This window comes from Lygodium microphyllum, chromosome 30 (genome assembly GCF_053477565.2).
Source record: "Lygodium microphyllum isolate KBCC chromosome 30, Lygodium_microphyllum_v1.1.10, whole genome shotgun sequence".
Taxonomy (NCBI): domain Eukaryota; kingdom Viridiplantae; phylum Streptophyta; class Polypodiopsida; order Schizaeales; family Lygodiaceae; genus Lygodium; species Lygodium microphyllum.
The window spans coordinates 70056244-70078450 of NC_141164.1; the positions used below are offsets into that span (position 1 = coordinate 70056244).

At 42.9% G+C, this 22207-nt stretch overlaps 1 protein-coding gene across 1 annotated transcript in view; it reads right to left on the minus strand.

Annotated features, from left to right (window-relative positions):
* The window catches only part of EMB1687 (ribonuclease P family protein / Rpp14 family protein), a 33019-nt gene extending 15279 nt beyond the window's left edge, over positions 1 to 17740 (minus strand). Inside the window, exons 1-2 of the mRNA XM_087672731.1 lie at positions 17500 to 17740; positions 16749 to 16886 (exon numbers count right to left, since the gene is read on the minus strand). Coding sequence (XP_087528857.1) covers positions 16749 to 16886; positions 17500 to 17656 — 295 coding nt within the window. The 5' untranslated portion in view covers positions 17657 to 17740. The remainder of the gene's footprint in view (positions 1 to 16748; positions 16887 to 17499) is intronic.
* Between the last annotated feature and the right edge of the window lie 4467 nt (positions 17741 to 22207).

Below are 22207 nucleotides of genomic sequence, written 5' to 3' on the forward strand. Positions count from 1 at the left end.
ACTCACTGCTCTCACTACTCTGTGTGAGTGTGTTATCCGTCACATTCACTCTCAGCTCTGCGTCAAGCTCCAACACCTACTACCTTGGTAATCAATGTTTTGCACTTTCTCACTCTCCGACATCTTCAACTATTGGTTATAGCACTCAAGATCCATCTCCAATGGACATCACACTCCAATACTCATTGCTCTATCCTTGAGTGTTCTGTACACTCTTACATTCATTTATTACATTGATTCATTCACTTCAAAGTTCTCTTCTTTCTTTCTCTGTGTTTGTATTTTTGCGTTTCAAGTTTTGTGTTTAGGGTTTGCGTTTTGCACGTCACTATCTAAATCTTTGTGTTTCTGTGTTTTTGTGTTTCCTCAATGCAAGCTAGCATATCTCCACACTTACTACCTATTTTCAAAACAAAGAAGGATATATTTCATGCTGATAAGTTTGTGCATGATATGGATACACCGTTTGCCTCTAAGTTAGACAAGCTATTCAAAGATCTAATAAAGCATCAAATATGCATAAAAGAAATTTTGTTTTTCAAGAAGGAGATTGTGTGTGGCTAAATTTTGACAAAGCTTGTCTAAGAAACTCGAACAAGCCATTATCGCAAGTAACTAAGCTAGCAACAAGAAATTATAGGTCATTTCAAGCTAGTGAAAAGATTAATGATATCTGTTACAAGCTACGAGTCCCAAAGCATTGAAGAATTTACAATGCTTTTCATATTCATCTTTTCAAGCCTTGTGAAGGGCCTCTACCATTAGAAACTATAGTAAAGGAGCCATCTAAAGTAGACAAACACGAAAAGATGCTTCAACCAAAACAAATACTTTTTCATATGATAAGCAAGTGAAAAAGAAACACTTCCAAAAAGTCCCTTCCAAAATTTAAAAATTACTCTCATTAAGATTCTACATGGATGCAAGAAGAGTATTTGAAAGAGTATCCAAAAATACTTGCACCTTATGAAGAAGTTGGAAGACCAAAAGTACTTCAAGCAACATCTTGAGAACAAGACAAATTTCAAGCGAGAGAATGTAGCCAACCTTTTATATATCTGAAACCATCCTTTCTTCTTAGAGAGGGTGATAATAACTTGATTAATCAATAATTACAAGCAATTAAAAGCACATAAACTAAAATGCACAATTTACCACTTAATACTGAACAATGGACAGCATGTTCGCCCCAAAACACGCACGCCTCGTGGTATTTTTTTTATGTTTTATTATTAAGTTAGGATTCAACAACACACACTCACATACACTCACAATGAACAAGTGAACAACAAGAGAGAGAAGAGTGCTAGAAGGTCGCATCTACTATGTGAAAATGATAATAAAAGTACAATCCCTAAGGTACTAAGTACTACACCCATTGACAAGTGTTAGCATCTAGAAAAAACCCTTCTCCAGCTAGAAGGTAAAAAGTATCCTGGATAAGGAAGCGTTGACTCCAGAATTACACACGAACACAATAAGTGTAACAAACCCCCCTCAAGTGAATGATATAAACATATATAAGAAATAGGCAAATCAATCCCCAAATGGTATCAAGCCAAAAGCCTTGTGAAAGGCTTCAATTTTCTCTCTAGAGAAAACTTTTGTAAACATATCTACCAAGTTATCTTGTGTAGGGAGATAAACCAAGTCAATCTCCCTTGCATGGAGCCTTTCTCTGACATAATGATAATGCATCTCAATGTGCTTAGTGCAAGTATGAAAAACTAGATTCCTCACAATTGCCATGAGTTGGAAAAATGGAGGAAGAGAGAGAGAGAGAGTGAACACAAGAAAATGAGTACAAGTGGGCAGCCGTTCCACACTCAAAAGATGCAAGTGCTAGAATGATAAAATGAAAGTACAATAGGTCTTAAGTAAGTTATCAACACAACTAGAGTTAATTTAACTCTAGAGTCTAGTGACACTACTTTTAAAGTCTTACACACACTATGACACTTTAATAAGTGTCCACACCAAACAAATTACATTGGGCACTACCCATAATGGACCACTTCTAACACCCCCTTGCAGTGTCAATGCGATGATGTACAAGGAGTGAATCGATCACTAAAAGTTAGTAAGTTCAAGGATTTTGGAAATTCCTGAAACTTTTTGCACGATAGTGCCTCGATGAAAATATCTGCAACATTCTTCTATGTGGGGATATAGATCATGCTTATCTCCCCTACATGTGATCTCTCTCTAACATAGTGATAATGTATCTAAATGTGTTTTGTACAAGCATGAAATACTCGATTCTGTGCTACTCCAATAGCACTATGACTATCAGAAAGAGTAGGAGTGGGTCCCTCCAAATGAATATGAAGTCAACCAACGCATGGTGCAACCAAACACATCCAATTGTCGCTGTGAAAGCTAACATGTACTCAGTTGCACAAGATGAGGTAGCCACAATAGGCTACTTCTTGCTTAGCTAAGAAATGCATGACTAGCCTAGAAAGAAACAATATCCACTAGTGGACTACCTTGTATCATGATCACAAGCCCAATCTAAATCACTATAAGCATACATTTGCAAGTCTCCCGCCTTAAAGAATAGCAAAACCATATGACTATGTTCCTTACAAATAGTAAAAAGTGTGCTTAATAGCTTGCCAATATAGTGTCCCTAGACTGTCCATGTATCTGCTCACCTCTGAAACTACATATTGCATGTTAGGAGAGGGGTTGCACAAATAGATGAGACAACCAACAGCCTCGCTATAAAAAGCAACATCTAATAGATCACTACCATCATGCATTGAAAGCTTCAGCCCTGTTTCCATAGGTATGCTCATAGGTTTACAATCTTGTATGTTAAACTTGACTAGCAACTTCTGAACATATTGTGGCTGAGACATAACAATACCATGCGGAATAGTGAATTGGCACCAAATCTAACATATCAAAAGTAGATTGCAATTCAGCCTTGAAATCTGCAATTTTTCTCTTATTTGGTCCAATGAGCAACGTATCATCTACGTAAAGAATGATGATGATTAAATCCCCCCCTTTCTTCTTGACATAGAGGGTGGATTCAATTGGGCTATTTTGGAACCCTTGTGCGGTCAAAAATGTATCTATCTTGGATTACCAAGTACATGGAGTCTATTTTAAGCAATACAAGGCTTTATTCATCTTGCAAACCTTGTGCTCTTGGCCTTGCACAACAAAGCCTTGAAGTTGTGCACCATATACATCCTCTTCCGAATCTCCATTCAAAAATGTTATCTCTATATCCAATTGATGTATACCCCAACTAAAATGTGCAGCCATAGCAATCACACATCTAATGTTGGTCATCCTGGATGTAGGAGCAAATGTCTCCTCATAGTCAATGCCTTTTTTCCGAGCATATCCCTTTGCAACCAACCTTGCCATGTATATATAGACCCATTAGATTGTCAAAAGACCACGTACTAGCGAGACAATAGGATTTGTGGGGAAGAACACAAAGTGAACTCGACAAACATTGAGAAGAGAAGAGAAGAGAGAAGAAACTCTAATGAATGGAATGATGAAGATCTGAATCATGGAGTGAATGTGATACAAGGGAACAAGGGTGTCATAGCACAAGGAAGATGATGAAGACAGCCACGAACCACGAACAGTAATGTCCTCCTGAAGGGGTGTGAGGGCAGTGGAGAGGCTAGAGAGAAGAGGTGATGGACTGAATGAATCAGCCGTAAAGAATGAGTGACAGAGGCAGCCTACAAATAGGCAAGAGACTCTCTAGGGTGGCGCCCGAAGGGAGGATGCCCGTTGTCTAGGGTGGTGCCCAATGTGGACACTGTTAGCAGTCATGTTTGTCATGCCTTGTCATCTCCTGCCTGTGAGCCTCAGTCTGAGTCAGACGAGGACATTAGGAGCTCTAACATGTCTGTCGTGTTATGATGGGGGAGGCTAGTCACTCTCAACTGGCTGTCTTAGGATGTGCATTTCTTTTTGGCCTCTTTTAGTGGGCAGCCACTGGCTACTTGGCCACTTTTTTGGTCACTGATGTGGGGCGCCCATTTTAGGGCATTTTTAGGGTTTGGGGCTGGTCCCCCATTTGGCTGTCCTTTTGCCTATTTATAGACAGTCCCCCCTCCCCACTTGATCACTTGTCTTCTTACAGATTCCGACACTCCTCCTCCCCCGTGGTGGTGCTGCCATCATCATCAGCCTGATCTGGTGCCCTCACTAACGTTGTGGGCTGCGTGCAGGGACTAATCAGTCTCCTTCCGCCTTCCCGTTTGTATTCAGCATTCATTTCAGTCAGTGCAGATTTCTCTTCCTTATTTTCTGCTCTCTCTCTCTCTCTCTCCCTCCGTGTTCGTATTCCTTCTTCCGCAGCGCACTCTCACATGGTATCAGAGCCAAAGGAGAGTACACAGAGCTGAGATCTACGTGGGAGAACACCCACAACCTTGCGTTTGCTGGTCAAGACGTCTCCAACAGCTGAGGCGTCACCTTTTGCACCATCTCCTTCATCAAGGCGGCCTGTTTTGGTGTCAACCTACTTGCGTTTGCTGCTGGCGTCATCCCCAAATTTGCGTTTTCAGCCTGGGCGGCCCTCCTCTAGCTGGGCGACACTCCACCAAGCTGCATTTTCAGCTTTTGTGGCTGCGTTCAACCTCTGGCGGCACTCCTCCAAGCTGGCGACCTCATTTCTACTTGCGTTTTGAGGCAGGAGGTTGTTTTTTTGTGGTGATTGCATCGTTAGCACTTGCGTTTGACATCATCCTTGCGTTCTGTGCAAGGCGGCCAGCTCAGGAGCTTCTGGTGTTTGTGTTTCGGAACCGGCAACCTTCCCTTGTTGTGTTTTGGTGTTTGCAGATATCAAAGATGTCTTATCATCAGTTTACGGGCTTTGATGACTTAGATGACGAGCTTTTGTCTCGACACTCATCTGAACGGAGGCGTGATTTCTATCACGAGGACCGTCGTCCGGAGTCTATTTCTCTTTCCCGTCCCCCTTCTATTCATGTATCTCGGCAAGCCCCTTCCAGTGGGCCGAAGATGCAGCCTTTGGTACCCCCTGTACAGGTACCCGTAATTCCTCAGCTGCCCAAAGAGGACCGGTTGGATGGCTCCAACTTTTCTCTATGGTCCTGCAAGGTGGAGTGTATCTTGGACTCCTTCGATCTTTGGGAGCTTGTTTCTGTTCCTATTCCCCGGCCTAAGGTGGATCCCGTAGGTGGGACATCTATGGATCGTGCAGCCTTATGGGATCGGCTCAATTCTAGAGCCAAATCTTTCCTCTTTCTGAGTTTGCAGGATCCTGTCCTTGTTCATGTTCACACATTGAAGACTGCAGCAGACGTAAGGAGAAAGCTCGCGTCTCTCTATCAACAGAAGACGTTTGCCCATCGGATATCTCTCGAAAAGAAGTTGCGGATGCTCGCTATTGATGATAGTCCTTCCATGAAGGACCACATCAACAGATTACAGGATATGAGGGATGAGCTTGCATCCCTTGGTCGGATGATATCTTCTAAAGACATGGCTATGATTCTCTTGACTCAGCTGCCATCGCCTCGGTTTGATGTCTTCTACACCAGCCTTCTTACTTCGAGGACCCGTGCCAAGCTTCTATGGGAGGAGCTATCCCCGCTTGTCTTGGAGCATGACGAGCGACTTAGAGAGGTCAGTGCTAGTGGATCCGACTCCACTAGAGTCTTTGTTGCAGGTTCGGGAGGACAGAAGAAGAAGAAGAAGTCAAAGGCTAAGAAGAAGGACAGTTCTTCAGGCTCTGACTCAGATTCAAAGAGACCGAAGTGCCCACACTGTGGGAAAGGGACACATCCCGAGAAGAAATGCTGGAAGTACCCTCACCTTCGTTCGAGAGCGAAGGGTGGATCTACATCGGAGCCTTCTTCTACCTCTATACCAGCTGTTACCCATGAGTCCGTGTTCCTTCATATCCATGCTTTGGAGGAGGATCCTTCTTCCGTGGGTGCAGTGTCTTCTGCGCAGCCTTGGTTAGTGGACAGTGGTGCTTCGAGTCATATGACTCCCTGAGGTGATTTGTTACAGGATCTCCGTCCATCAGAGGGTTCAGTCACTGTTGGTGACATTTTATCGGTGCCTATTAGTGGTGTTGGCACATTGCCTTTGTTTACTGACCGACCTTCGAGCTCCTTTTCACAGGCCCTACATGTTCCGGATTTGGGCCTTCCCCTCCTCTCAGTTTATGGCCTTACGAGGCTTGGCACACGAGTGATCTTCACCGAGCATGCCGTTGTTATTGAGGATTCTTTTACAGGAGCTTTCTTATCTACAGGTTGGCAGGAGAGCGGGCTTTACAGGCTCCATTCCCCTTCTTTGATGCAGGGTCCTCCGAGGCAGTCTATTGCTACACCCGTTCCCGCTTGTGCACCTTCTATTCCACAGGTTCCTTCCCATCTCCCACCTTCTCCTCCGATGGTTCCCTCGTATCCCCATCCCTTTTAGCGGGGGACGATCTCGGTGATGCGGCTGTGGATTTCCTGGCCCCTAGTGTTTTAGAGGGGGATTCCCAGGATCGTGAGGAGCTCCTTCAGCGGCAGTCTACATCGAAGAATTTCATCGACATTGGCATTCCTCTTGCCACCCCAGGATCTATTTCTTCTTCGGCCTTCAGCCACATCCAGGATCTGAGAGGGGGTGTTAGCAGTCATGTTTGTCATGCCTTGTCATCTCCTGCCTGTGAGCCTTAGTCAAAGTCAGACGAGGACATTAGGAGCTCTGACATGTCTGTCATGTGTTATGATGGGGGAGGCTAGTCACTCTCGACTGGCTGTCTTAGGATATGCATTTCTTTTTGGCCTCTTTTAGTGGGCAGCCACTGGCTGCCCGGCCACTTTTTTGGTCACTGATGTGGGGCGCCCATTTTAGGGCATTTTTAGGGTTTGGGGCCGGTCCCCCATTTGGCTGTCCTTTTGCCTATTTATAGGCAGCTCCCCTCCCCACTTGATCACTTGTCTTCTTGCAGATTCCGACACTCCTTCTCCCCCATGGTGGTGCTGCCATCATCATCAGCCTGATATGGTGCCCTCACTGACACTGTGGGCTGCGTCCAAGGACTAATCAGTCTCCTTCCGCCTTCCCGTTTATATTCAGCATTCATTTCAGTTAGTGCAGATTTCTCTTCCTTATTTTCTGCTTTCTCTCTCTCTTTCCCTCCATGTTCGTATTCCTTCTTCTGCAGCACACTCTCACAGACACCCCGCCCCTTTTTAGGGCTATCCATTGTGAAACCCTAAACACAAAATGCAAAATGCAAAATGCAAACTCCAGGTAAAGGGTTTCTCAACACAGATTTCCATTTTTGCTTGTAAACAAAATGTGTACCAATGGCCTGTTTATCAAAAGGCAAGTCAAAAAGTCTCCAGGTGTTATTCTGCTTGATAGAGTGCATCTCATCACTCATGGCTTGCACCCAATGCACATTCTATCATGCATCCTCAAAACATGTAGACTCATATTCATCCAAAAGAGTACTAGGAAAATGAAATATGACTTCGGGAAAGACAGAGAAAAACGATGAAAAAACTGAGCACGAGTGATTCTTCTCCTCCCAACCACGCCTAGATAAGTGCTGGCACCTCTCTACCCGTTTCCTCTGCCAACCGTCCACTATTGGTGAGTCCTACTATTCTTGGACTCTCTTACTCTCTAGACTCCCCTTAACCCCGTTCGGGCGCCCAAGAGCCCGGACGGTCATTCTCGTGCATGTTCCCCTAGATTTACCTTAATGTCACATTAAATGTCACTTTAATGTCACATTCCATATTTGTGACCTTAACGTGACATTAAATATCACTTTTAATGTCACATTAATGTCACATTTCCTTCCCCTTAAGAATCGGTTTCGTCCTCGAAAACGATACTTGGAAGGACTAACTGTAAATCGGGAAACCTTTTCTTTAAAGTACTTACTCGCTCCCATGTTGAGCTTTCTTCTGAACAATCTTTCCACTTAACCAAACATTCCTGATAAATAGTATTCCTTGTTCGTCTGTTACGAACATTTAATATTTTTTCTGGTTCATGTGGATTAGATTGGTCATAGAATAGCTCCTCAATATCATCATTTAAGATTAGATTATCCAAATCACCCAGCTTCTTCCTTAATTTACTTACATGAAAAACTGGATGTATTTTACTACCAACAGGTAGTTGGAGCTTGTAAGCCAATTCTCCCACCTTTTTAAGTATTATGAAAGGACCACAATACCTTGGTGAAAGCTTTGGACATTGTCCCTTTTTCATAGTTTTAGTTTGTTCAGGCACCTTAAGATAGACCAATTCTCCTTCTTGAAAGGAGATGTCTCTTCGGTGAGGATCTGCATATGCTCTAGCTCGATTTTGAGCTTTTTTAATATTTTCTTGAGCAAATTTTAACATACTATTCATATCCTCCAAAAAGTCTTTAGCTGCCTGAACCTTTTCCTTATGCAGTCCTACTGCAAAAGGAGCTCTGGGCTGAAACCCATACATTAACATAAATGGACTATATCCAGTGGAAGAGTGCTTGGCACTGTTATATGCAAACTCTGCTATCGGTAGATACTCTTCCCAATTAGTTTGCCTTTTACTTACATATGCCCGAAGCATATCTTCAAGAATTTGGTTAACCCTTTCAGTTTGCCCATCTGTTTGCGGATCTTATTTTTATCTCTTTCCAACAATAAAGTTAATTGAGATTTTATTTCAGTAAGTGTTTGAGTTAAAATTTCCATTTGAACCCCCTGAGCTTGCACACGAGCAGTAAGATCATCAAATTGCTCTCGTGTAGCAAAAAATTCTTCCCATTGTTCTTCTTGTATTTCTGGTTCATGGGGATCTACCATAGGTTGGTCCCCAGAACTAGAGGTTTCCATTACCCTTTCTTTCCCTTTTTCTGCCATTAATACACTGGAATTGGAAAGCAAAGATAAAAAGTTTGCATACAAAGTAAAGTACTTCCCTGATTTTAATGGCAGGCAGTGGTTGCTGGTTTGGAAAGAAACCCGAAGAGTAAGGAACAGATTTTATCTTCCCGGATTAGAGCAGTGAAGCAATCATGCTGAAAATTCAATTTCCTGACTTCAGTCGTGTATGACATTTTTCCGTCCGTTCCATGACGTTTTTCTATCCGTCTCACAGCAGTCGCCTCACGCACAGCAATCATGACAACAGTCGTGTCACGTTTCACGTTTTGCCTCCGTTGATCACGATCGGATCACGTTTTGCTTCACGGTTGATGCAGCTGACGCCTCACCTTTCGTTGACCAGAAACGGAGTCTTTTTTTTCTCTTCTCACGCTGGTTCGTTCTGCAGGCGTTGACCAGAGACGAATCCCCTTTTCGCCTTACGCCAGACGTTTCACAAAAATGTCACTTACGTGACATGGCGTACCACATATGACTTCTTCGAAACGTTTTCCGTCGATTAATGGTTTTGAGCCTCACGCGACTGGTATACTGGCGGGTAACCCGTCGACAAAAATGCTGGCGGGCAAGCCTCAGCTTGATTAGTGAATGGCGGGCGGGCAAGTCGTCGACCTGGAAGGAACCACGAGACCATCGATGAAGAAATCCACAAATCCACACGACACTACATGTCGGCTCTGATACCAATGAAATATGACTTCGGGAAAAACTGAGAAAAATGATGAAAAAACTGAGCACGAGTGATTCTTCTCCTCCCAACCACGCCTAGATAAGTGCTTGCACCTCTCTACCCGTTTCCTCTGCCAGCCATCCACTATTGGTGAGTCCTACTATTCTTGGACTCTCTTACTCTCTAGGCTCCCCTTAACCCCGTTCGGGCGCCCAAGAGCCCGGACGGTCATTCTCGTGCATGTTCCCCTAGATTTACCTTAATGTCACATTAAATGTCACATTCCATATTTGTGACCTTAACGTGACATTAAATATCACTTTTAATGTCACATTAATGTCACAGAAAAGCACATGCTTCCTCATCATCAATAAGATGGCTTGTATCCACAAAATGTGCCCTCCTGAAGTTCTAGCATTGGAACATGGACGTTCAAGCAAAAGAGCATCCATGCGACTCTGTTTAAGAGTCTATAACAGCCATCTAGGGATTGTTTTGGTTGTATGTATAGTAGCCCTTTCTTGCACAACTGCGCCATCCATTGCCCTAAGAGAAACTAGATTGGTAGGAGGCTGATTTTGGGCAAGTGGAGCAGGTTCAGCATGCTGTAATGCATCTGTTTCTGCGTTTACAACAAGCACAGATTCCAATGAAAGTGGCAAAAGGCTCTCAAAGACATCACCATTCTCATAAGTGGCTAGCATTTCAAACTAATATTCCCGCAAAAATGACATCTCTACTGACAACAACCTTTTGAGTGCAAGAATCATACAAACGATAGCCTTTGCTCTCTGAACTGTATCCAACAAAAATACATTTAAGTAGCTTATCATATAGCCTCCCTTGAAGCTCTTTAGACACATGAACATAGGCTATGCATCCATATACCCATAAGTAATCAACCTTTTATTTTCAATCATGCCATGCCTCAAAAGGAGTGATCTTAAGTGCCTTTATCGCAGCCCTATTAAGTACATGACTGGCACATTGTAGACCCTCGAACCCAAACTTGTGATAGGCCTTAACTTTTTAGCATACATCTGGTCATCTCTATGAGTGTGCGATTCTTCCTTTCAACCACTCAAGTCTATTGAAGTGTCATCCTCACAGTGACCTAATGTGTATTGCCATGCTCAAGCAAGAATGTCTCAAATGCACAAGATATGTACTCCCCCACTCGTTTCGTGCATAGGGTCTACACATTCAAACTTGTTTCTGCTTCCGATTTTGCAACCAAGTGTTTGAAGTACATAAATACATCCGATTTGACCTTCAAACCATACACCCAAATGTACCTAGAGTAGTCATCGATAAGTATATTATGTAATAAAATACAAATGACTATCGAGTGCTCTCGTCGTGTAGAACCATATATTTGCTGCACAAGAAGCTCTCTTCCCCATACAGGCTGATTGCATGGATGTAAACAAACACTTCTGTGATGTGCCTGGATGCCCCACTATTAAAATACCATGTATACTGCATTTCAACAGCATTAAATGCTAAATCAGCCATAGACATATCATAGCTGCAAGTCAAAATGCATAGTCCTCCTCAACCAAGTTGGTTGTAGCATCACCATCCGAAGACCAAGTGGCTGATGTTTCCTAGACAGCCAAGTCGGAGTCCTTCCTCTTTTCCTTTGCTAACCTCTTGCGGCATTCATCTATGCAATGGCCTAGCTTTTTACAATAGTGGCATTGTCCTTTCTTTTCCCCTTTATCTAAATCTTGGGCAAACTTGTGAGATGGCGGTCCCACATTAGCCTTAGACTAATTTTTCACCTATTGCTTACCTTTACCCTTGCTTTTGTACCTAGAGAGCATAGCTACATCACTCAATCTCATAGCCACATCCTTCCAAGTCCGTTCCTCCTCCAACAAGAGGCCAATTAACTCCATAAATGTGAGGGGTTGTTGTGCCCCCCTCAAAGACAAATTCATTGAAGTGTGAAAACCAAGATACGACTCTCGAAGAGAGTTTAGAGTGATGCTGATCATCTCCTCATTGCTCGTCACCTCATCAATATTCAACAACTACTCTCTCAAATCCTTAATGTAAGTAAGGTGATCTATCATAGCATCACCATCATCCATGTGTGCATTTGCCAATTCTCTTCTCTCAAGTAAGAGATTCTAGGCTCATTGCATGCTACAAACATCTGCTCAAGGATATCCCAACCTACCTTTGAGGTCTTATATAACCAAATATGAGGTATAATTGCCCTCTTGACTGAAGGAGCAATGAAGAATAAGCCATGTGCATCTTTAGAGTCCCATTTCCTTTGTTCGTCTATAGGAGGAATGTGGGCAATAGCAGGGGCAGCTTTCTATCCTCTAGTCCCTCTTTGAGGTGTATGAGGTGCAAAACCTCCTAGTCTAGCTAAATGGCCAATCACAAAACCCCAAAGACCCTTGGCAACAAGCATGTTGCACACCATGAAACTCCATAGGAAATAGTTGGTGCCATCCAATTTATCCTCCTAAGTGAGGACACCCAAAATGTTGCTAAGGTCACTGTAACCTTATTGAGCCATTGCTGCAATAAAGTGCACAAACTGCAACCAACACTACAACCAAACACTTCCAAGCTAAAGTGCAAAACGTACTCACATGAGTACCAAGACCCCAACACGGGATAGATTGTGCAATCACAAAACTGTCCAAAACTGTCCCAAAGCAAAATCTGCCTGTAAATGCCTTGAAAAGTGTGCCAAAACTGTTTGGAACAGCACCACACTACAGTACCTCGAAATGAGTGCCCCAAAAGTCAATTTCAACAATTTATGCCGTAAATCCCCACATTTACAGAAATTCTTCTTCCAAATCTGATCCAAACAGCAATTGAATGCTGTTACTGCACCTGTTTGCTGTCTTGGATGTGTGCCAAGCAAAATCCCCAAATTTATTCGACAAAATTTTGAGAAATAGAACAAATTTTATACTTACAACCTTGGAATTCGGTATAACGTTACCTCGGGATGTACAGAGACAACAACTAGCAACTAGACTTCACCTCAAGATGTGTGCTAGACCCAAAAATCAGCAAAGCCCCAATTTTAGAAATCAGAAACATCGGTCGGAAACCCCCCAAATTTATTGGCACAAAGTGTGAGAAATTGAAAATTTTTTTGAAATTGGAGATGAGACAAGCAAGATAGATGAGAAATTGCACAAATGTTCGATAACTCCTAAATTCAAAAATTAGGGCTTTTGTGGTTTTTTTTTTCAGATTTGCAAAAAACGGTGGGCAAGGCTGAGAAAATGGTGACAAGGCTGAGAAAAAGGCGGGTAGGGCTAAGAATTTCAAGAGCAAGGCAGAGAGAGGCTGTGCATGCAGGGCTGCATGTAGGACTGCGTACAGGATTGCATGCGAGTAAGGTAGAGAGAGGCTGTGCATGCAGGGCTGCGTGTACACAAGTGCATGAAAGCTAGAAATAACAGCAACTCCTCCAAAACAACTTCTCTTCCAAAATAGAAGCTCCTCCCTCCAAAACAATAGCTCCTCTTCCTTTGTCAACTAAGTGGCCTTCACGTAGGTGGCACTGGCTGAGCGGTGGAGAGACTGAACCCACATGTCTAGCTCTTGATACCAATTGAACAAATGGAGGAAGAGAGAAAGTGAACACAACGCAGTGAGCATAAGTGGGCAACAATTCCACACTCAAAAGATGCAAGTGCTAGAATGATAGAATGAAAGCACAATAGGTGTTAAGTAAGTTACACCTATCCCTAACTCAACTGGAGTTAATTTAACTCTAGAGTCTAGAGTCGCTACTTTTTAAGTCCTAAACACACTACTTTGATACTTTAGTAAGTATCCAAACTACACAAATTACATTGGGCACTGCCCATAATTAACCAATTCTAATACCATGGCACTCTGATTATCAATACAAATAGAAGTGGGTGACTGCTATCCCACATTAAGATCGGCCAAAAGGTGTTTGAGCCATACACATTCTAATGTGGTTTGTGAATGCTGCTCTGTATTCAACCTCATAGCTAGATGTGGCCATGGTAGACTGCTTCTTGCTCAACCAAGAAATACATGAATCAACAAGCATAAAACAATTACCACTAGTAGACACCCGCATGTCAAAACAACTAGTCCAATCATTGTTTATGAATGCATACAAGCAAAGAGAAGTGAATTTAGGATAGAAAAGGCCCGATGTTTGATTGCCTTTAAGTAGCGAAAGACATGTTTGACTACTTGCAAATGTGTAGTACCAAGGCTAAGCATAAAGTGTGCCAACTAAGAGACCCCAAATTGAATATCCAGCCATGTATACACAAATACAATAGACAGCCAACAACTTGCTAATAAAGAGAGGCATCGAATGGATCTCCTACATTCTCAAGTATAAACTTGTGGCCTATCACAACTGGAGTAGAGACAGGCTTGCAATCTTACATCTGAAAACACTCAAGGAGCTGTCCAATGTATTTAAACTATTGCAAAAGAAAGCCCCCCTCAACTGCAATTAACTATATGCCAAGATAGTAGTGAGTGGCCAAGATCTATGGCATCAAAAGCATGCTGCAATTCAGGATTTAAGGCTACAATCTGTCTCATGAGGTCCAATCAACAATATATCATCCACATAAAGAATGAGAATCAAGAGGTTATCCCCATCTTTGAGGACATAGAACGTTCTTTCAATGTGTAAATTACTAAAGCCAAGAGCAATCAAACCATAGAGGGTCTTATGCAGCTGGCACACTTTGCTCTTTGAGCCTATCTAAACAAAGCCCAGAGGTTGTGTGACATAAACCTCCTCACGAAGATCACCATTCAAAAAAGTTATCTTCACATCCAACCGATGCACATGCCAATCAAAATGGGCAGCCAAGACAATAACACTGTGAATGGTGGTCATATGTGAAGTGGATGCAAAGGTCTCATCATAGTCAATCCCATGCTATTAGGCATATCCTTTGGCAACAAGACATGCCTTGTAGCAATCAATGCTACCATCAAATTTGTGTTTTAGTTTGTAAATCCACTTTGTGCCTATAGCACACTTACCAACAAGCAAGTCACATAACTCCCATAAATGCCATTTTTATGAATAGAGTCCATTTCTGGTTGCATAGCTGCCATCCAATGCTCATCCTCTGAAGCATCATAAAAAGAAGCAAGTTTCTTGTTGCATGCAATAGCTACAAGTGCCTGCACAACCAAGTTACTTTATGCATGGCGAGTAGCTACTCTAGTTCTACCAAGAAGTGGTACAAACTGTTTGTTGTCTTGTAGTGTATCCAACAACCATAATTGTTTTAGCTTCTTGATTAGTAGTCCTCTCATCGGTCACTTTATCATCAGCAATGCCTTGATCAATGGGCTGAAAATCAGGTTGATGTTCAACATGTGTTTGTTGTTGATTTTACTACTGTAAACCCTCAATAGGTTGCTAAAATTGACCAAAATTGGGTGCACTTTGTTAAAGCAATGGCAACAAGCTATCAAACATATCCATGAGCCTGAAATTGAGCTGATCCTTGCAATCCATGAAGGGCCGACCAGCATGTTCAACAAATGTCATATCTCTACTAACAAATCTTGTTCATGGACGGTCGATACAGGCGGTACCCTCTACTTTCTGCACTGCAACCAATGAAAATGCATTCGATAGCCTCGTCTTGCAATTTATGTCTTCGTGACTGTGGCACCAAAGCATATGCCAAACGACCAAAGTTTGATGTGCAATGCCCCTTTTAGCCCAAAAAGAGTTAAACTCTTGGGACACATATTGCCCCCCCTCTATCTGTATGGAGTGTAATCAGCTTGCATCCATTATTGTTTTCAGCCAAGGCCTATAAGGTTTTAAGGCATAAAAACATTTCCGATTTGTGCCATGCTGAAATCTCTCCTAGATGATGGCTACTGTTAAGGCAACTACTAGGCATCCAATTGGAGGAGAAAACACAAGCATGTTAGTGGAGATCTCTCTCTATAAATGGTCGCAAACAAGTGATTGTTGGGAAGCCCTTCAAGAGTGAAGAAATCACAGGAACACAAGTATTTGATGTAGGGCTGATAAACAGGGTGTAACCTCTTGTAGATGGCTTGAATTGATTGCAAACGCAGCCTCCGTAGATGACTGATGGCTGGGAGCTGTCGCATGGGTGTTGGGATGGCAACAAGAGCTAGAAACACACAATAATGATGATGAAGAATTGTTGTACCAATCCAAGGAGGAGTGAAACCATCACTAACTGATAAACACCTGGTAGATGAAGGAAATGCACACGAACAAAGGAATGCACACTAAACTAAGTGGAAATGACAGTCAAAGCTCCAATGCCTCAATCAGACTCTGACAAAGCTCACAACCGAGAGATGACAAACTGAGAGAATAAAGTGGCAAGCTAACAAAAAGTGCTATGGAGTGAATGAAGAGAGTAAATCAAGAATGAATGCGAGAGTGTTGGGGGTTAAAGGGATGAATGCCCATGCCCTATTTATAGGCACATAAGTCACTTGACTATCTAGGGTGGCACCCTAGCTCTCGCGTGGTGCCCTAACACTAATAAATCATACAACTAAAGGCCTTTTGCAGCTATAAATGGAAACCAAACTAGGAATTGATGGAATACAATGCACATAATGACTTTGGTTGCTTAACACAAGTTCACTCCAAGAGTATCAATTAGGCCACCTAACTACCACGTTATACCTCACCCACTGCTACGTTCTTCAGTTTTCAGGATCACTTTATCTGTGTTTTCATCTGCATCATGTCATTTTCACATGTTCAACAATTCTCATCATCATTCTTTGCTCCAACTAGTGGTTACTACACCTCACATGTTTTTAGCTGAGGCTTCTTCCATTCTTCACCAAAGTTCTTGGCACCTTAGCCAACACTGATAATCCAGCTCCTTTCTCAACCTTAGCATGATGGGGAGAGAGGCCCTAACTACCCTTTTGCCTTTGGCATCAATACGAGGGTGAGAGGGAATGCTTTTCCTTAGTCTACATCAAGGAATAGGTTTCCAGACCGAGAGTTCTAGTGTTGTAAGGAAAGATGTAATGATAGAAGTACATACTTACATTAGGAGCTATTGGACAGAAATGATTGTCATATAAATTTTCAGATAACAGTTTTTGGAGCATAGTTCTAGTGGCCACTAAAAAAGAAGCATAAGAGTAAATCAAGCGCATGCTCTCACCGCTCAAATCAAGCAGGTTGAAGAAGCATGGATGGTTGCCAATGCTGGTGATAAACGTTATTGCACACCATATTTTCTCATATTCAAAACGGCTGCACCTGATTATGCACAATTTGGTGACAGGGTTTACGTACTTCACTGCAAAGAGGTATTACAATTGTGTTAAATCATTGCAAAAATCACTGATGATAGATTACTTATATGCTGCACACAGATGGACTTGCATCTTTGCACATATTGAGCTATAACCTTCTGAGCACCAGGTATGAATATGGATAAAACTGCTTGAATATGTAACTTTTGGTTCCATAATTTGCAGTTACAATTGTGTCTAGCATCTCGTGAGCTAAAAATCTAATTTCAATGGTCATAGTCACTTAGGAGTGCAATAAACTGCGGAAATATGTAATTTTGGTTCCATAATTTGAAGTTCTAGTTGTGCCTAGCATGTTGTTAGCTAAAAATCAAATATCAATGGTCATATTCACTTAGGATTCCGATAAAACTGCTGCAATGTGTAGCTTTGGTTCCATAATCTAAAGTTCCAGTTGTGTCTAGCGTATTGTTAGCTTAAAAACTAATTCTAGTGGTCACAGTCGCTTAAATCACCTACTTAAACACGTTCAGTCTTGCTCTAACCAACTAAGCTACCTGAACTGCTAAAGGCACAAGTCTCAAACCAAAGAAACTAACACTGCATGCAATACAAACCAAAGAAACTAATACTGCATGGAAGGGGAAGCAGAAATACCTTGCAAGGATGTGAGAGAGGAGCCCAGGCCAATCTCCCCGAAGGTAAGGAGGAGGCTGTCCTTGATAGCGTTGGAAAGGGAGGTCTGGCTCAACGCGGGCCCTTCACCTTCGCAGAGCATCTCCATCACAAGGTATCGGTTCTTTATCACAGTCATTCTCTCTCTCTCTCTCTCTCTCTCTCTCTCTCTCTCTCTCAGAGTTTGCGTTTGAAGATGCAATTGATGAGACTAGCCACGCGCCGACCACTAACTTGTTTGGTTACGATTTGACATTGTCGTGAGTAGGACAAAACCATCAAATGCAAGCGGAGTGGACATCTCCGGATTTCTTTTTTTCACTAATCTATCTATACTACATTATGATTGGGACTATACCTTAGGTGATGGCCAAACCACCACAAAGCTTCCAAATTTGCTTTTTATTACCGAGCCTACTTTTCAAATCTTTCATGAAAAAGTTCAAATCTTGCATGGAAAGGACGTTGTCATGATGACCAGGTGTGGTCTTCATTAGTGGGTTCCCGCTCATCGTGCCATCCTCCATTTGTATACTGCTCCTGCCTGCGAGGTGGTCTTGCCTACGATCCTACTATTGCTCCTGTGTCGCACGTATAGGAAGGGTATTGCTCTTACATCAACCAAGGGGGTCGATCATCGAGGAGGGGGTGCTAATCCTATGTCAGCCAAGGGGGTCGATCATGGAGCCAAGTAAAAATCTCTCTCTCTCTCTCTCTCTCTCTCTCTCTCTCTCTCTCTCTCTCGTGTTGTTGGGTTACCCTCAGTGCAAGGGGGCTACAACTCAATTATGGTTATAGTAGATATGCTCACCAAGGTTGCACACCTCATTCCAATCAAGACAAATTATAAAGCTTCAGATATTGCCAAACTGTTTATCAAGGAGATATTCAGGCTTCATGGGTTGCCTAGAAGGATCGTTAGTGATCGCAACTCCCTCTTCACGTCTCACTTCTGGAGAGGGATATTTGGGGCCATTTGACTCAACTCTGTTTCAGCACAGCCTATCACCCTCAAACTGACAACCAAACAGAGAGGGTCAATCAAGTCATTGAAGATATCCTTAGAGCTTATTGCTGTTGCGAACCCAAGAAATGGATTCAATATCTACCATTAGTAGAGTTTGCCTATAATGCTTCCTACCAACAAAGCATCCAAATGACACATTTTCAAGCATTATATGGGTATGATTGCCGTTCCCCATTGAACTTTTCAGATCCTACTTTAAGAGTAGAAGCTTCTAAGGAAATGCTCGAGGAGATGGATGAGCAGGTTACGACCATCAAACAAGACATTAGAGCCGCCAAGGATAGGCAAAAAGCCTATGCAGTTCTAAATAGACAAGAGCGACTCTTCAAGGAGGGAGACATGGTTTTTATTCGTGTACAACCCAAGAGGAGTTCCCTATCATTGGGGGAGTTTTAAAAACCGAGTCCAAGGTATTGTGGACCCTACAGGATTCTCAAATGCCTAGGGCCCAATGCCAACAAACTCCAACTCCTTGAGAACGTAAAGGTTCACAATGTATTTCATGTTAGCCTAGTAAAGAAATATGTATCCAATCCTAGCCATGTACTCAATGATCAATAAGTTGTAATGCCAAACCAAGGAGTCCTTGAGCTCTCGTGTAACATTCTCGATTTTCTAAAACACGCATTCTTCATATGAACCTCCTCTTAGGAGGCCAAAATGATAATTCATGGGGGAATAATGGCAAATTTTCTTAATTAATTATCCATCTCTCCTCCAGCCAATTGTCGTGCTGGAGGAGAGGGGAATAGCAAGGGGCAATTAAGCTCCTTGCTGGAGCTCGCAAGAGGGTGGAGGCCATGCGTAATGGCGCGTGGAGAGAGGGAGGTACCTCTCCCTCTCCCTATAAAACCCATTGCCATGGGAGCTTTGGAAAAGAAAGGAGGAGCCGAGACACTACTGATGCTGCCATTGAGAAAGGGTGTAAGGCTGGCCGTGAAGGAGGAGGAAACTTCGCGTTGCAGTCTAGAGCCACCGCCTGAAGCCGTGTACGCCGTCCTAAGTCGGTGATTTAGACACCGTCGGAATATCAAGGTAAAGATTTCAAGACCTTGATTGATTGTGGCACTACACATTCCTTTATCTCACTAGCTTGTGCAAAAAGATTAGGAATAGCCACAGTAGATGCACCTATCTTGCTTGTGGAATTGGCAAATGGTCGTGAGGTCACTTGTACCAGGCAAACTGCTAAGGTGGAATTCTTTCTGGGAGGAAAAACCCTGATTCAGGTCAGTCCTAAGTGGGAAGGGCCAGAATACTTCCGCTACATGGCAAATGCAGAAAGTCCTAGATCGCAAACCCCGTAACATTCCATGGGAGTGCCGGGCGGAGCTTTCTAGACATCCTTTCCGATGGACTGCTAAGACGTATCCTGAAGACAACAGGTGGACACATTACATCTAGCCATCTAGAATCCTGGACATTTGAGAAAAGAGATTGAGGAGTAGAATCCTCAAGGAGTACCTCATCTAGTGGAAGGACTTTCCAAAAGAAGATGCCACATGGATTGACAATAGTACTCTCAACCAACAATACCCCCAAATCCTTTCGAGATGATGACATCTCGATTCCTTAAGGGGGGAAGAATGTGACATTTTTCTCCCCCCTTCTTCTTACCATATGACCCCCCCCCCAAATGATTTTTTTTAAATTGAAAAAAAGAATTAACCCCCTGGTTACGCCGCCACTGGCGGACGGCGTGAGGGGAGGGGGCTATCATGTCGACGAACCAGGGAGGGGGGGTTGTTGTGGCCTCAATAAGGGATGTTGCCGCGTGCCCTGGAGGTGGCAGGGGGGGCCATTGCCGTGTGCCCTAGAGGTAGCAGGGGGGGCTGCCATTACTAATTTCTCCCCCTCCCCCCCCCCCCCCCCCCCCCCCCAAGACCCTATAAAGAGCTTCAGCGTGGGGAGATGGGGACCCTTCATGTTGGCCAAAGCTGAAGAGAGAGAGAAAGTGGAAGGGAGGGTAAGAGGAAAGAGGGAGAGCAAGAGAAGAGAGAGAGAGAGAGAGAGAGAGAAAAGAGAGGGAAAGGGAGAGTAAGAGGAGAGAGAGAGAGAGAGAGAAAGAGAATGAAATTATTTTTTTTCCTCTTTGAAGAACTCGAAGCTCGCCATCTCTCTCCCCCTCTTGGAGAAGGTCCTCGCAGACTAGTCCCTTCCATGAGGAGCCGTCTCTCTTGTAATTTGGGTGCGTAGCCGCGAAGCAAAAGCCAAATCATATGATGCCTCCCAAACGAAGTAAGGTCCAATCGAACACAAATCCCGCCTCAACCGATGGAGCCGCGGGGCAAGGAACTGCGTCACTTGGCAATCAGGTGCGTTCCATACATCCTACCCTGATGGGAGGTCTTAAGGACATAGGTCGACTTCATTGGGAAGGGAAAGTTATTCAGCAAAAGTCTATCATAACTAACTACCATTTAGTTTACATCATTTTACCATATTGGAAATTGTGCTTACTTGCACTCTGGTATGTCTTTGAACAAGTAAATTGCACATGAAATTTTGCATTCATGCACACAAAAAGAAGAAGCCAAAACCTTATTGATTATGCTCATAATACTTTAGATTATGCACTAATATTAGCATGCTTAAAAATAGGTTGTTAAAACACATGCATATTCGTCGATTAAGCAAAAATCGTACTTTTTTTACTTGCATCACAAAACTTGTGAAATTGGAAAGGTAGAAGTGACGGTTTGAATCAAGTACATGAAATTCCTGAATTGCTACGATGACATTTAAGTATATCTAGGCCATTGCAATACTAAAACAAGTATTAGGCCCCTATAAACCTTCAGAGGGGAGTGGTTCGCTTTTGCCCTAGAACTAATAACTTCACGTCCTCCACCCAAAAGAAAAAAAAAATACAAGTCTCTATTTGTGTTTTGCATAGGTGCATCAAAATAAATTCCCAAAAGCAAAGGCCTGCATTGCAGCATTGTATTGTCTAGGAAAGATACGCCTCTAAATTGCGTGGCATCATGATCAGTTTTAGTTGTGCTGCTAGGGATTCATCTTGAAGATAATTGTAAACCACACATACGAAATACTAATAATTGCTCAAGAGTCGCTCAATAAAAATGAACCCTATACACGCAAGGATAGGGCTCAACTCAACTTATTTAGGATTTTGAAGAAATTAAGTCAATCTATTGTTACTTCATAGGGGGATGGAATGAAGAGATTCCCTATTCTTCAAAGGATATTGGAAATTACCACTACGTCAAGAAGGACAAACATTAGGGTCAAGAGAGGGACCCCACCTTAGCAGGTGTCTCAAGGACTCAACTGCACCTTTGTTTGTGCCTGTAAATTTAGGAACACTGCTTCTTCTTTTTTTTTAAATTTAAAGAGAGATTGTGTAACCCCAAACTCATGAGTATAATGAATCAGGTTGAATTTTTGGAGAGCGCGCCAAACCACCCCCAACTGGCCGCTAACCCTAACCAAGGGGGTTCTAAATAGCAGTGACAGGAACATGGACCGAACCTACCACGAGAGGTCTCTCTACGGATTGGTTTGAACATAGGAGGATGCTTGGATGCCAGGGGGGGGCTCTGGCTATAAATTCCCTGTCTCCGGGTCCTACTCAAACAATCAGTGTGACTCGAGATAGATTCTCGAGGGGCCCTTGTTACCAATGCAAGGTGAAAACTTGGT